This window comes from Populus nigra, chromosome 15 (genome assembly GCF_951802175.1).
Source record: "Populus nigra chromosome 15, ddPopNigr1.1, whole genome shotgun sequence".
Classification (NCBI taxonomy): domain Eukaryota; kingdom Viridiplantae; phylum Streptophyta; class Magnoliopsida; order Malpighiales; family Salicaceae; genus Populus; species Populus nigra.
This window is the reverse complement of record NC_084866.1, coordinates 1,704,300-1,720,914: the sequence shown is the minus strand read 5'-3', so window position 1 is coordinate 1,720,914 and position 16,615 is coordinate 1,704,300. Positions and strand designations below refer to the sequence as shown.

The window sequence follows — 16,615 nt, the reverse complement described above, 5'->3', positions numbered from 1 at the left end:
GTAACCTTGTAAAAGGTTAAAAAAAAAAATTATTTTCTATAAAAAAGATATCGAGGGATGAAATTACATAAACAAATGCAATTAAAAAGGATCATAAATAAAATAAACAACAATAAAAAAAATTAAATTTAATATAAAAATAAATTGAAATCAAATACTAGGGATGCAATTGAAAAGAAACTCAATTAGTAAAAGGATAAAAAAAATCAAAAGAATAAAAATCAAATCTTATATAAAAATTAAATAAACCAAATGATTATGGATAATTGAAAAAAATCAAAAGAATATGAAAAATATAATAAATAGCAATCAATATCGAATGATGGATCTTTTTATTTTTAAATTAAATTTTTTTTAATATTGAACCATGAATTCAGAGAAGGAAAAAAAAGATGTCGATTTGCATTAGCTTCTCAAACATATAGCCTAGGTTATTAGACCAGAAGCACCACACATAGAAAAATAATGAAGTCCAATCTCAAGCAAATCCAATACTGAATGGTAAAATCAAGGGAAAAAAATCATTTATACAAAAGGATCTAAAATAAAATGTAGTAATTAAAAGTACAAAGGTTAAAATAAAAATAAAAAATAAATTAGAGAACAACTATAAATTTTCGATTAGAGGATTAAACTAAAAATAAAAATAACTTTAACAAAAAAAATTAAAAAAATAAGAATCAAATTAAAAAAAATAATACACTATAAACTTGGATTAGAGGATAAAATTCAAAATCAATAAAGTTTTTATAAAAAAACCAAGAAAAAAAATAAAAAATCAAATGAATAATGAAGAAATTGATAAAAATAATATATGATAAAATTAAATTAAATTTTCATGAAAGAACTAAAAATTAAAATTAAAATTTAAAAGAATAAATACTAATAGTGAAATATCAATATCAAAGCGTTAATTGACGTTTGAAGTAAAAACATTTTTTTTCTTTGAACCAAAAAACAATTAAATTTTCTGAGAAGCATTTTTGCACCGAAAACAAACAATGCCCAAGTAACAGAAAGAATCTTCTACATTAAACTTAATACAGAAGGTAACAACAAGAAGTGGATTAAGAAAATATTTTAGTAAAAATAAAAAATTCCATTTTTTATTATGACAAATACTCATATTTTCTACAAATATGAAATCGACTTAATGTTACTGGTGAATTGACTTTTCAGTACTATCACTACTCTACAGCCTCTCCCATCCGATAATTTCCCTAACGGCTTCCGCCATCTAAATTCAAAGCAAAACAATTCACTGTTACTTCTTTAAACACTCCTCCTCCTCCTCCTCCTCCTCCTCCATTGTTAAATAATAATAATCATCCCGACAGAACCAACCAACATACCAATTCCTCCGTCAAATCCAATAGGTCTTCTTTACCTGTTAATATACGATCCGCTTACTTACGCATACGTATAAACATACGGTATCTCTCTCACCCTGGACATGGAGAGCAGTATACTGTTATCGACAAAACCAGAGCGGCGATGGAGATCGAAGCCGTTACAGACCTCTAAACCTTCTCTTTTCCTAGCTTTCTTCTCTTGCTTCGCTTGGCTCTACGTTGCTGGCCGGTTTGTTGGTTTCCCTCATTCTTCATTTATTTCTCAATATCAGATTCATCAAAAAAAATAAAAATAATGCTGCTATAATTATTGAGAATTTGTGGATTTAATGATTACTAATTTTGAATTTTATTGATGGAATTTGGAAAATATTCGATATGAGCATTTATTAGGACGTGTTTGGCAAAGAAAAAAAATGGATATAATTTGTAATTGCGAATGTCTTAGCGATAATTTATTGAGATCGTGGTGATTAGAGTTGTATAGTAAATAAATTAATTTGAAAATCCAACAAATCAATTTTCTTTTCACCCAGCACTCATAAAACCAATACAATCTATTTTTTAAGAGAAGTATTCAATACAATTTAATTGGATTTTACTTCACATCCAACTCCTAGAAATAAATTTATTATTAGGAATTGAAGAAACTAATTTGAACTTAAAATGATGTAAACAGGCTTACGACAAGAATCAAGAATACCTTGATATTAAAAAAAATATTAAAGAAATATAAATAGAAATGAAGATTTCCAAGTTACTTTTTTTTAAGATAATTCTATAATTATTAGTTCTTAAAAAAAGTTTTGAGATAATTAGATCTTAATTAAATCAATTTAAATCAATCACGTTTATTAAAATCAGATTTTGTTATACATTAACCGATTATGTTTATTATTAGATTTTATCAAGATAATTAGGTCATTAAAACCTACCAACTTAACTGAATTTTATTGAACAAATATCTTAACTAAAAACTTGATGTAAATTAAAATTCAAAAATTAGATTTTATAAATTAAATCCAGTACGATTGTGTGTTTGATATTATCCTTCAATTTATTTTTTAAAGTGTTTTTTAAAATGTATTTTGTATGAGAAAATATTAAATTAATATTTTTTAAAATATTTTAATAATTTTAATGTTAAAAAAATATAAATATAAAAAATATTAGTTAAATATATTTTTAATTAAAAATTACTTTAAAAAATCACTACCATAAACACAAACCACTATTTTTCACTTTCTTTCTTAAGCACTGCACAAAAAATGGTAAAATCCAACGAATCTTTGTTGGCAGGGCAAAAATGAATTGGAAAGCAAATAGTGTCAGCCTCAAACAACACCACAACCCCGCGTCGCCTTACATTATTCAGGTGGCGCGTTACTCCACTCCCCAAAATTGGCAAGTATAGCGACTAACATAGCATTTCTCTCGAATCACGTTGCCTTTCTTCTTCTCAGAGAATGAACACGAAACCCCAGGATAGAATGGGAAAAAAAGGGGTAAACTATATTTTAGCCCTTACAGGTGCAGAAATACTTTACTTTGTACCCTGTTCTCTAAACGTTTCCAAAACTATCACTTGGATTGGAGGATAAAATTCAAAATAAATAAAACTTTTACGAAAAAAATCAAGAAAAAAATAAAATTAAAATAAGAATTAAATTGGTAAAAATAATATACAATAAAATTAAATTAAATAACTAAATTGAAAATAAATAAAACTACCAAGAAAAAAAATTAAAAATTAAAATATCAACAACAAAATGTTAATTTACTTTTGAATTAAAAACACTTTTTTTTCTTTAAAGTAAAATATAATTAATTTTTTTAAAAAATATTTTTCATTAGAAAAACAATGCCGAAGTATAGAAAGAATCTTCTACATTAATCCTAGATTTACACTCATTTAAACTTAATACAAAAGGTAACAACAAGAAGTGGATTAAGAAAATATTTTAGTAAGGAAAAAAACATTTTCCATTTTTTATTATGACAAATTCTCATATTTTCTACAAATATGGAATCTTACTGGTGAATTGACTTTTCAGTACTATCACTACTCTACAGCCTCTCCCATCCGATAATTTCCCTAACGGCTTCCGCCATCTAAATTCAAAGCAAAACAATTCACTGTTACTTCTTTAAACACTCCTCCTCCTCCTCCTCCTCCTCCTCCATTGTTAAATAATAATAATCATCCCGACAGAACCAACCAACATACCAATTCCTCCGTCAAATCCAATAGGTCTTCTTTACCTGTTAATATACGATCCGCTTACTTACGCATACGTATAAACATACGGTATCTCTCTCACCCTGGACATGGAGAGCAGTATACCGTTATCGACAAAACCAGAGCGGCGATGGAGATCGAAGCCGTTACAGACCTCTAAACCTTCTCTTTTCCTAGCTTTCTTCTCTTGCTTCGCTTGGCTCTACGTTGCTGGCCGGTTTGTTGGTTTCCCTCATTTCTTCATTTATTTCTCAATATCAGATTCATCAAAAAAAATAAAAATAATGCTGCTATAATGATTGAGAATTTGTGGATTTAATTATACTAATTTTGAATTTTATTGATGGAATTTGGAAAATATTCGATATGAGCATTTATTAGGACGTGTTTGGCAAAGAAAAAAAATGGATATAATTTGTAATTGCGAATGTCTTAGCGATAATTTATTGAGATCGTGGTGATTAGAGTTGTATAGTAAATAAATTAATTTTAATTAAGAATTATGGATTTAATTGTACTTGCTGTGTTTATTTTTTGTTCTGTTTGGCTATGGTTTAGGTTATGGCAAGACGCAGAGAACAGAACATTACTTTCTAATCTTCTACAGAGAAATGTAGCTCAGGTTCATGTATCGATCCCTTTTTTATTATTTATTTATTTATTCATAAGAGAAATGAAAAATTATATTAATTTTTGTGATGCTTCGCATGTTTGTTTCCAGGTACCGAAGTTGCTTACAGTCGAAGATAAGCTAGTTGTGCTAGGATGCAAGTATGTTTTTCTGTCTTCTTTATTTATTTATTTCGAATTTTCCAAAATTGAATTCTGTTTTATTGTGATATGAATTGGTGTTGTTGATGGTGATTAATTAATTGTAGGGATTTGGAGAGGAGGATAGTGGAGGCAGAAATGGAATTGACGTTGGCTAAGAGTCAAGGGTACATTAAAAGTCGGCTGTCACAAAATGAGTCTTCGTCGGGTAAAAAGTTTCTTGCAGTCATTGGTGTATATACTGGATTTGGTAGTCACTTGAAGCGGAAGGTGTTTAGAGGGTCTTGGATGCCAAGAGGTTAGTTGATGTTTGATAGATAATATGATGGCTTTGTAGTATTTTCTCTTTTGAATAATTGTTAAGGTTGCAAATTTTGTTTGGTTTTGTATACTGTGTTGGATTTTTTTATTCCATTGATTTTCATCCAATAAAGCAACAAATAATGGCATTATACTTTGACTTTGAAAGACTGGAATATTTACTTGACGATTCCCTTTTATGTAATGATTTCCTCTGTTTTTTACAAACCTTCGTTGTCATCCTGTTCTCCTTTCTTTTTGATTGAAGTTTGTGGGAATTTAGTGGCTGTTGTTCCTTACGTTGGTATCTTCCCTTCCTTGTCGAATACATAGTTATTATCATAGATCTCACTTACCCTTGCTGGCTTAACATCTTGATTCTTGATTTCCTACATGGTGCAGCAAATAAAGAACAAGCTCAAAGCACATAAAAGAAAGCATGGATAAAAAAAAATAATTAGACTCTTAAACCAAGAGACATGAAATTGGAAATATCTAAAATGAATGTTATATACCAAATATGGCCAAACTAAATGTAAGAAATTCTAGTTAGAATATTTTATAATTAGGAAGGTAATAAACCCAATAAATAAAATCCCTACTCTTCTTATTGTGATTTTCTGCTTGCATCCCTGTAACCAGAATGTTGTTACTTATGACATTGTCATGCCACATAGTATGTCTATCATTGTTTTTGTTGGTTTCACAATGTGAATGATAGTCATATATACTTTACTTCTTGAAAAGTAAGTGACCAGCATTATTGTTTCTTTTGCAGGTGATGCCTTAAAAAAACTTGAGGAAAGAGGAGTAGTGATCCGTTTTGTGATTGGTCGCAGGTTTTCCCTTGCACTGTAGTCTTATTTTATAATTTGCGTATGATTTATTATTTTTTCTATGAATCAATTTGCTTGGTTTGATTTCAATTTCACTACCAGTATTATGGTTGAGGTAGCTACTAATGCCATGGATTTTATGATAACTTTTAAACTGGCAGTGCTAATCGAGGGGATAGCTTAGATCGAAATATCAATGGTGAAAATCGTTCAACAAAGGATTTCCTGATTCTTGTACGTGATGCAATGCAAATTTGTATTTCATAGCTTATCTTTTTAAATGTGCACATGCACATTTTCTAGTATTATGTACTTTCAGTAGTTATGAATATTGGCACTGACCTTTCAAAGTTTTATCCTTTCTTTATTAGATGTCCTGGATTCAAATTAAAGCCTTTTCCTGTTCATAAACACTAGATATTCCTTAGATTTTGAACTTAACTCTGGATGCAAAAAGCTCACTTGCTTTCTTTAAATCAAATGTATTTGCATGGTGTTCCTATTCTCACTGGTTACTTGGATTCTTCTGGATGGAGTTTAGGTGCACTTATCATTAATTTTGTTTCAGGAAGGTCATGAGGAGGCTCAAGAAGAATTGCCCAAGAAAGTGAAGTCCTTCTTTAGCACTGCTGTGCAAACATGGGATGCGGAATTTTATGTAAAAGCTGATAACAATATTAACCTTGATCTTGGTATAGCTCAATGTCTTGTCTGGTTATTTGAACATACACGAAGGATATTCAACTTTTATTCATTAAAGCTTCTTTTCATTGTTGTTTGCTGTGTTTTCTTGTGTAGAGGGATTAATTGAACTTCTTGAACATCGTCGCACTCAAGCTAGTGCTTACATTGGCTGTATGAAATCTGGAGAAGTTGTAACTGAAGAGTACGTGTTTTATCTAATATTATTTCTCCCTAATTATGTTCACTACCTAGATACTTTGCAGATATCTAAATATGCGGTATAACTGCTTTATAGATTGATTAAGTATTTAATGGAAATTTTGGGCTTTCCTTCCCCATATTTGGAATAATCAAATTCATATTACACGGCATTATTCTCCAAACTTATCCACCATCATGTTTCAGTGCTGTCATTCTGATCTGCTTGGTAGAATTTATGCAAAGTTAATAAACCATTTCCATCAAGAGCGTTTGCCTAGTTTGGAAAGCATGAAAGATACATGCCTGCATTGTTCCATTTTTCTGTTGCATTTATAATTACGTATTGATCCAACAATTACGACGCATGTGTGCATTTCATTCACACTTTCATTTGGGCAGAGTCGTCAATTTGCCCATTCTTACTTTTAAGTCATGTGAAAATTTGTTATTTTTTTCTAAAGCAGCTTGAGGTTCCTAGCTTTTCTCAGCCCTGGAACATTTCAATTTTGAGGTTATTGGAATTTGCTTCAAGGATATATAACCTTTTGTTGTTTTTCAGGGGAAGCCCGTGGTATGAACCTGAATGGTGGAAATTTGGAGATGAAAAATCGTAAGTGGCTGAACTTGTGAATGACAACACAATAAGATGTTTCCTATCTATGTATTACTGATAATTTTGGTTGATATCTGCGCCATCACTTTATGGTTTTGAAGACTGCTTGAATGGCCAGAAATTGGATAAACATCAATCTCCTATCATTTCAGGTACTTCCGACATGCGGCTGGTTCACTTCTTATACTCTCCAAAAAATTGGCTCGGTATATTGACATAAACAGGTTGGTTATAAATTCTATAACTGGGAAAGCTTTAGTATGAAATCATGTTTAAAATTTTAGTGGTGAGGATGAACTTGGGTTGGTTCAGGACTTGGGGGTTGCAGCTCATTGCAATTTGGTACATGATAGGAAATCTAGGATTAATATTAGATCGTATAGTTCTACTACATTAGCAGTCCGAAACCCTCAATCCTCTCTTTGTATGATGGTCATTGAGCCATATGTGAAGTGGATAGAAGCCTCCCAGCATGCTTTTCTGAAGTATAAGAACCAGACTTCAGATGGTGTTAATTGCAAGTAAGCTATTTAGTTCCTCTTAGAAGTCCTGGTGATTGAGTAGCCCATCTTTGTGTCATTCACATGTGCAGAATTTTACTTCAGTTACTGTAAGATCATACAATTTCATCACTCTCCACGTGAGCTACAAACTAATCCAGGTTACTCATTACATGCAGCGCATCTCTAAAGACTTATGCTCATGACGATACATCAGTGGGATCCTGGATGATGGGTCTCCAAGCAACCTATATAGATGACAATCGTCTTTGCTGCAGTAGCATTAAACAAGGTAAGCTTTTCATATGATGGCCTTTTGATCGTATAGTTCTATTTTTCTCAAGCTTTTACTCTTTTTTTCTTGTTCTTAGAGCTGTTCTTTTCTTTTCCTTTCTGAGTTGATAGCTATCGTCTCTAGACTTGATAGCTTGAAAAGCATATATTAGAAAAGAGAGAGAACCACACTTGTAATTACCAGAGTGATACTTCTTCTCTACCACGCGTGAAAGTTTCATTAAAGTGTTGGGCTCTTTTTAATCCACTCTCCCACTCCTCCCCCCCTTAGTGAATTTGAATTGAACTTTTTCAAGCTACCTTTAATATACCAGTTTACCTTACAACCTGCGCTAACCGCAAACATGTCGCTGTTCATTTGCAGACAAGGTTTGTTCCCAGGCTTGATTAGGCTTCCATACAGGTAAAACTTGCTTTTACAGTTGTTTATCGGCACATTCAGCGACACATGCTGCTATGTTTCACACTTCATGCTGAGCTCCCATGTTCACCAAGACCTACGCAGCATTCACCGGATAATTCTTTTTAGGTGCAGAGATCAGCCACATTCTTTTAGGACTAGCACAAACAAAGCGCATATCAGCGCCGCAGTTTGTGAACGCATCATTTTTTTCTACTTATAGATGATTGTGCTGTATTCCATCCCCTCCAAGAGATTCCCTCGTAGCTAACGAGCAAATGGTTTCGTTGAACAGCGACTCTGAACTAAAGTAAAATTGAGCATCTTTTTTGTAGTCTTTCCTTCAATTTATTTGATTGCAAATAGTTTTAATCAAAATATTTAGACGATGCCACGCACATCATATATATTTTTTTGAAAATAAATGAGATAGCAGAATGCATACTATGGAGCTTAAGTTATTTTTGTAGTCTTTAAATTATTTTATCTTCTTTATTTGCTCTCAGCGTAAACCATATTTTTTTTTAAAAAAAAAAGATAAATCTTAATTTTATATCATATATTTTTTAAATATAAATGACTTATATAATATATAATTTGAATCATTTAATTGAAGTTGAAGATTTGATCTCACAAATTATTTTAAAATAGATTCATTTGATCAAATTTCAAAAATTAAGGGATACTGGCAAAGGAAATGCAGCGGCATGCTCTCAAGACTCAACTTCACCATTCCATTGTGCTTAAAAAAGATAAAAGAAAAGAAAACCTTTCCTTCAGCTCAACGGGCAGAAAGGGAGAACTTCGACGCAGGCAGCTAATCCAACAATTACTCCTGTTTTTACATAAAAGATCCATTCACGAGTGCTATAAAAACTAGCAATGGCAACAGATGTGCAAGACACTGCTTTCTAACAGGATTTGAGTTCCTTTCTGCCGCAACGTGTATCCTACTACAATTGCACAAAATACCAAGCAAGAAGTCCAGGAAGCAGACCTCTAGTATTTGAAAAGCTTTAACCTAACAATGTCGTGCATGTGTACAAGAGGAAATAGCCTTTACAGGGAGGGTAAAATACAACAGTTCTTCCTCTGAACTTTCATCATCATCCCAGGCATGCAAAAAAGGAGTCAAAATCTGCAGATGCATTGACCATGTAGCGATCAAACCATGCGAGAGCTGAGGGGACAGGTTGCCCTGGCTTTGCATATCATTGCACGCAAGTAAACAAGAGGTAAAAAATAAGAACTCTAATCTTACACATGGTAAGCAATTTTGAGGAACTCAGAGCATTTTTGCTTCAAACGTCTATTGTTGACTCTCTTCTTACCTCGATCTTATTTTAATGCGTCGATTCAAGGGGTTTCGGTAGCTTTTTGAACCCTAAGCCTTTTTGTCCTGGAATCAAAAGAGAACTTGACACGGTCAAGCATATCAACCAAAAAGAAATAAAAAAGAGAAGAACATGCGATAAAAAGATCAAATATATCTATTATAGGCTACAGCATTGCCCTTCAAGAACAAAGTCAACTTTGCTGCCCAGGGTACCTGCAAGAAATACCTACATGTAGACCCGTATACACAATAATATCAGATTCCTAAAGAAAAACACAAATGAGAAGGCACAACGTGTGATTTTGATAGCTCAAACATGCATCCCAACAAGAAGTTCTCGTGCATTTCATTCTTTCACATGAACAGCACAAGAGGAACAGATCATAGTGCATTTTGGGCAGGTGGTAGCACAACAAATGAATGACGACAATAACCTGATGACAATTCTAGTTTAGTTTAATTTCAGATCAAAAGGGGCCAACAGTTTTTTTTTTCCTTCTAATTTCTACATGATAAACGAAGTCCCTAGAATTGCATGTTAGAGGTGAGATTCATATGGCATTAGCATGTCTCCCTTCACAAGTCACCTCTCCTTTCTAGTAATTTTAATACCAATGGTAAAAATGGTAATTAAGTTATATGCTTGTGGGTATTAGGCACCAACCTATACAAAAAAATCAAATCTCCAAAAGGTAAATGTTTAGCAAGTTCCTACTGGTTACAAGCTTTCCAGTCCTAAAAAAATTCTTTCTAAAAGGGGAAAACATGGGGAGCTAGAAGTAAACTGTAAGATGACTTCTCAGTGCAAAAGATGTATCAATTAACGTCATTACCTCGAGGAAGTGATGTATTTCTCAATTTCCAGTTTCTGTTCATCAGCATATACTAACCATTTTTCACTTGGTGCAACAGAATTCCATGCACCCATATCTGTACAAGAAAAATAAATGATGATATGCAGCATGTTTACTTCATATACACAAATGAAAACAAACCAAGCATCCTGACCTTGAAGCAGAATATCTGATTGACCATTGTAGCCATTTAGTTTCCAGAAAGCTCGGCCATCAACGTCCAGAAGGACAGGCTCTGTTCTGACAGCATTGGATAATAATCCCTCTGATCATTGCAGGTAAAGGTTAGATATATATATATGTTTGCAAATTATAAATTAATTTGCATGTACGATCAAAAAAGAACAATAGATTAATGCAAAGAACTGATATAACAAATCCCACTAGCAAGCACATGATAGATGTTTCAAAAAATATAATTTGATCTCAGATTCTTCAGTTTCCTGTAAATGTCTTTCTTCTCAAAATTTAAGGGCATTCTCTTCGACAGGTCAAATAATTCTTATCTAGAAGCCTTCAACAAAAGTTGGTCATGTGTATAGATGAAAGAAAAATCAAGAAAATTATCCCTTGTCTGATCTTGATTTTGGCACCAAATTTCAGCGGCCAGAATAACAATTATTTAGTATAGAGCAACAAACCCAAAAGACTATCAAACCACTTAAGCCCACTGTATATCTAACAGTATTTAATAAAATCAAAGCAAACATTTTTATGCAATCACGTTAACTTCAAAAGTGGAAATGCACTTACTCTTCAGTGCCATGGCCTCCAGCATTTCTGAGTGGGCTTGTGCAGCTTCACTTTTTATTCGTGAAACCATTTCTTTATGGTTAGAAACAGAAATGGGAGCACCATTTTTCTCAATAATAGCTTTGGCCACCTCGTCTAGCATCTTCTGTTTCAATTTTTTCTCCTGTTCCAAACAAATAAGAGAAAATAATTAATTTGCAAATAAAGGATGGATTCACTGACATCACTGAAAAGCCATCATTGCCATTTACAATGACTATGACCTTATCCTTTGCTGCAAGAACTTTTTCTTTGGCTTCCTTCTGTCTTTCAAGAAATTTGGAGTTTTCATCATCAATCCAACTGCGCAACTCTCTGGAAAACATATTTATAAACAATCAAAATAAGATAGTAAAATGTCTTGTCAACACAGATTGATAATTGTAGAACCAAATGTATAGGACCCATTTCCTCATTCTGTTTTTGTCGCTTACTTGGTATTAAGAGCTTCATCACATATAAGATTCAAGAGTCGAAGCTTTTCTGAGCTGTTTAACTTATCATATCCTTCATTACCCCAGTCAAAACAATTAGAGGGAAGTTCTTTTGATAAGAAATGGCATTTCGAGACAGATTTCCTGAGAGCTTGAAACCATGAGTTTTCATTTGTTGTAGTTAGGGTTGGAGATCTGAACAAGAAATCACAAAATTATCATTCTTCTGTCCCCACACGAAGCAAAAGTGGTTGAGAATAATTAGACAACGTAATAGATTACATACTCTTCTCCTATATCCTTTTGAATCAGAGACAGTAGCTGAACATGAATCTGGGCTAGATGATAGGATTGCAACCGACGCCCTCTTCGTCCATTTATTATTTCCCTGAGTGCAATTTCAGCTTGCCCCTTCTTCAGACCAAGAACCTAATCAGGGAGGAAGAACAAAGACAGTCAACAAAGTCATGAATAACGAACAGGGAAGATGGAAACAAACTACAGCACGGTGGCAACAATTATCATCCATTTACATAATTAAACTTGGTGGAAATTGTCACAATGCTTCATTTGGTTCAATAGTAATAAAAGACTTGTTCATACCTTACCAAAACTAGCACAAAATTCCAAGAATTGCAATGCATTACCAACAGTCTCGGGAGGTAACTCAATGCCTGCTACAGCCGTTAAGCAGGTTCCCTGAGGCAATTGAATGTCCATGTCAATTTCTTTGCTCTGAAGTTTCATGGTACGCCTCTCATTGGCTGTGGTTTGAAATTCTGCAGGAAATTTGTCAACTTTGCATGAGTCTCCAGCCATCTTGGTCTCCGTTTGAATTTTATCGCTTCTAAAGCAACAAACTATTCCACCATTACAATTTGCACCAAGTAAAACTTCATTCTGGGAAACCTCTTGAGGCTGTGTCCTAGTCCTCTTTTTCTCAACAAAAGCATCTTCATTCTTTCCGTTTTTCAATTCTTTCTTAGAAATTTCCTGAGGATGTGCCTTAGTCTTCCTTTTCTTTTCAGAAACATCTTCGTCCTTGTTTTCCTTCACTTTGTCCTTGGAAAGTTCCATGGACTTTGTCTTAGACTTCTTTTCCTTTGCAACATCACCTTTATCTTTTTCATTGGTCTTCATTTCATTTTCATACACATCTTCAGTAATTAGAGGCTTCTTATAACCACCCTTCGTACTGCCATTACTAACTTTCCCTAGTCCTTCCCTTTTTGTTTTCTTCTGACTACTCTCCTCTAAACTAATTTCAGCATCCCTGTTACCATTACCAACTTCCTTCAGTCCTTTCCGTTTTGTTTTCTTAGATTTCTTCTCGGCAGAGATGGGTGTTAAATTCTGAGGATGCAGATTCGTTTCAATGTTTCCATCAAAAGAATTTTCCTTCCCTGGTTTCCATGGAGAAGCGACTGTAGACTCCTGTTAAAGCATCAATTGACGTATACGTATGGCAAATCAGAAATCCCATGGATGAAGCAGCCTAATAATCATAACAAAGGACCATCATTAGCAAACACTTCCAAACCTTATATGACGACGCACTCTTTGACGAAACATCATTGGCTTTCACATCCTTGCTGTGATTCAAATTTTCAGAACCTTTAGTCTGCAGCAGTTCTGAGACAGAACAAAACCCATTTTCCTTGGCTGTGTAGACAAGTATTCCAGTGGGCTTGTGGCCTCGTTTCTTCCTGGAAAAACTTTATTCTATTAGATTCACCAAGAAGACTAGTTATATTCAATAATATCATCACTAAACTTCAAACATGATGTACAAGCCAAACATTGTTGTACTTACATGCAGAAGCTACAGTTGCAAATGCCCCTACACTTGGGACACTGCCAGTCATCCAACAATGCTACCTCTTCTGCTTTCTCTCCGTATCTAAAACACCACCAACCAAAATGTATTGAGAAAAAACTTAAATGCAAAAACCTCCTTAATTGTTTGACAAAGTTTGTTATGCGAGAATTGCGTCACCAAGCTAACCTGTTTAAAAGGCATTTGTGGCAGAACTTGAGAGTACATAGTTTGTTTCCTTTCTGAATTGCACATGCTGCCGCAAAATCCATTGTTTTTTGGCGGCACTTCGATGATTTTAAACAAACAAGGACAAAGAAAGATATCAATCACAAAGAGAACAGACATGGAAAAAAGATCAATGAGCCCGTCAATTGTACTACCACCTCCAATTTAGAGATAATAACATTACCAAACCACTTTCTTAATTCGCTTTCGTGTGAAACAACAAAATTAATGCAACTGACCAAAACAAGTGCTCTTGACATCATTAAGAAAAGATCCCGAATTCCACTTTCATTTTATCTTCCCACATTCTATCATCAACCAACAGAATCGCGAGGAGATACAAGGCAAAAAGAGCATAATTGAGCATATACACTAACTACGAGACAAATAAATCATGACTATACTAACTAAGAGATGAATAAATCACAAAAGCAATTATGGTTCATTGTTAAATGAGCCGAAAACTAAAAAAGGGACTTGAAACTTAGATTTCTTTAGCTTTCCTACATCTTCACATTAACCAAACAGAAAACCATGGTAGGGTTTACTTGTTGTCTAGAATTCTATCAACAAAAAATCGTGAGAGTAAATTCATGGCTTCTCTTCAAATAACCAAAACTAGGAGCTAAAACTCGAAACTTAGGGTTCTTTCATTTTCTTGCATCTTCCCGTCAGCCAGACAGGAAAACACAAAGGGTTTACGTATTATCTAAAATTCTATCAACGGAGAAATCATACAAAGTAGATTCATGGGTTCTCTTCGAGTCAACCCAACAAAAAAAAGACAATCAAGAACTGAAACTTGGAGCTTAGGTTTCTTTCATGTTCTACTTTCTAGCATGCTCTCATCAACCAAACAAAGAAAACAAAGGTTCACTTATTATAATCTAAAATTGTATCAAAAGAATCACTCGTTACTTGATGACAAGTCTTCCCATTATCAGAATCATAGATCCTCCCTCCAACAACACGAACTCCAGGACGTTTTGACCGACTCCTCTTCTCTACAACCTCTTTTTCTTTCAGCGCAACAGGACTCGAAGTAACTGCCATGCTTGCAAGACTATTCTTTGTGAGACAAGAACAGAACAGGTTACTAGTATTATAGACCTCTACAAAAGAAAGGTTCTTTCTTGCTTTGCTTTAGAGTTTGGAGATTCGCGCTTTGATTGTCTCTCTCTGGTTGTGGCGGGAGATATATTTTGATGTGTATTTTGGTTTTGGAGGGATGAAGGAGCGCCAAGTTGAAATTTTTTGAGGGTTTCCTTGTCTTTCTCTCTTCTTTTTTGCCTGTCTGATGATTCATTTCTTATTACAGGACATGGCATAAAGAAGTTGGAAGATCATTGATCTTGGTTTTTCGTGTGGAGTCATTATTGTTAAATTCCAACCACCTTAGTGGATCGACCTTGCCTTTGGTATGAGCCAAGATAAAAAATAAATAAATAAATAATTATTGATTTGGTTTAATTTGGTCTCAATTTATCTTATCAAAAAAAAATTAACAAAAAAATAAAATAAAATTATTTTAATTAACTTGAAAAAATTGAATTAATTCATAACTTAATTCTTGAGTTGAATTATAGATTCCGTGATTATTATAGATTATTAACAAGAGCTAAAACTCATTGAAAAAACATTGTTCACCATGTTCGGGAGTAATGTTCTCTAGAATAGTGCAATGCCGTGTCATTTCCATAAAAGATCTTTAGAATAGCGATTGGGAGTAGTTTAGTCTTTGCCCGTAGGTTATTGTTGTATGGTTTTTTTATTTTATTCTAAAAGCATGATAAAATAATTAAATTATCTTTGAAATTTTTTTTGAAGGTATTTGATTTTGTGGTTGCTTCTGCTTTTGAAGCAAACCACGTAAAAAAATTGTTTGTTAAAGTATAAAATGTGGTTTGCTGTTTGTGGGACCCAGTATATTTTGCGTTTAAAAAACACAAGTTAATCAAAAGCAGCTTCAAGCTGCTTCTCTTCTTGCATGTCGTCCATGTAGAGTGAATTAATTCACTTTGCACACAAAAGTGAACGGTAGAAAAATCCATTTTTTTGTGTTTTATTTAAAAAACTAGTATTTAACAATATTCAATGACACTGTATCAATTAGAAGGAGATTGCATGATGGCTTAATATTTACAGAATTTGATCGTAATCTCAATTTTGTTCGTAATGATATTTTACCTGATTTTGTTACATGCTCAAAAAACCATGAAAACTGTAGTTCTTGTTATATGAATTTCGTACATGATAGAATTGTAGATGGTTTAATGAAACAATAAAAAATATTTTATATAAAGTATTTTTTATTTCATGATATAATAGTAGTAGTTAAATCTAAAATATTTAAATTAAAAAACATCAATATTAATATATATCTTTCTTATTTATTTTATAACTTCATTTTAAAAAGTATTTGTAACCAAACACATTAAATTACTTCTTGTTCAACCTCAATTTCAACCAAAGTTTTAACTAGACATATATAAACACCAAACTAACCCCAACTAAAAGTATTTTATATAAAACAATTTTTTTCAAACTATAACCACAAAAGTTACCACAATATCAAACACACTCGGGAAAAGAAACAATTTAGTATTTTAATAAATATAAAAAATAATTAAAAAATAAAAGATGGTCGGTGTGTGTGAGACACGCCGACAGGTGAGAGACATCAAAGTCATTCGAGCGGCGCATGCAATGTCTCTTGCTAACCAAAAACTATTTCCCATCATGTCATTAGATGCATCGTCATGACCACTTCCTTGTGAGACAGTGTGTGTGGTCGGGGTCGGTGCGTTCATGGCCGACAATTTTTTTTTCTCCCCCCCCTTAATTTTCTCCATTTTCCCCTTGAAAATCTCACTCTCCATGCAGAATTTTAGAGTTGTCCGCGGTTTTGAGATCTTGATTTCAGCTCCTAATATCTTGATTTCTATTTTTTTATATGTTTTCAACT

General features: G+C 33.2%; 2 protein-coding genes across 5 annotated transcripts; one reads left to right on the top strand and one right to left on the bottom strand.

Moving 5' to 3' along the window:
* Window positions 1-3,421: 3,421 nt before the first annotated feature.
* On the top strand, window positions 3,422-8,524 carry LOC133674149 (hydroxyproline O-galactosyltransferase HPGT2-like). 2 transcript variants are annotated; one of them, XM_062095151.1, is made up of 12 exons: window positions 3,426-3,808; window positions 4,150-4,213; window positions 4,313-4,362; window positions 4,470-4,660; window positions 5,441-5,501; window positions 5,660-5,732; window positions 6,067-6,190; window positions 6,297-6,384; window positions 6,943-6,993; window positions 7,149-7,220; window positions 7,676-7,788; window positions 8,155-8,524. In XM_062095151.1, exons 1-12 carry the CDS (start codon window positions 3,681-3,683, stop codon window positions 8,175-8,177), a joined length of 1,038 nt encoding a protein of 345 aa, XP_061951135.1. In that variant the 5' UTR covers window positions 3,426-3,680; the 3' UTR covers window positions 8,178-8,524. The 2 variants fall into 2 exon arrangements, with proteins under 2 accessions (XP_061951136.1, XP_061951135.1); XM_062095152.1 differs by lacking the exons at window positions 7,149-7,220; window positions 8,155-8,524 and adding an exon at window positions 7,098-7,148 and having other exon boundaries at window positions 3,422-3,808.
* A 484-nt stretch (window positions 8,525-9,008) lies between these two features.
* On the bottom strand, window positions 9,009-15,008 carry LOC133673763 (uncharacterized). 3 transcript variants are annotated; one of them, XM_062094653.1, is made up of 13 exons: window positions 14,569-15,008; window positions 13,612-13,709; window positions 13,420-13,506; window positions 13,147-13,312; window positions 12,210-13,040; window positions 11,893-12,035; window positions 11,607-11,801; window positions 11,397-11,487; window positions 11,134-11,296; window positions 10,535-10,645; window positions 10,360-10,456; window positions 9,522-9,589; window positions 9,009-9,404 (listed from the first exon to the last, which is right to left on the bottom strand). In XM_062094653.1, the coding sequence occupies exons 1-12, from the start codon at window positions 14,701-14,703 to the stop codon at window positions 9,547-9,549; spliced, it is 2,160 nt and encodes a 719-aa protein (XP_061950637.1). In that variant the 5' UTR covers window positions 14,704-15,008; the 3' UTR covers window positions 9,009-9,404; window positions 9,522-9,546. The 3 variants fall into 3 exon arrangements, with proteins under 3 accessions (XP_061950637.1, XP_061950638.1, XP_061950639.1); XM_062094654.1 differs by having other exon boundaries at window positions 9,009-9,392; XM_062094655.1 differs by having other exon boundaries at window positions 9,009-9,388.
* Window positions 15,009-16,615: the final 1,607 nt, after the last annotated feature.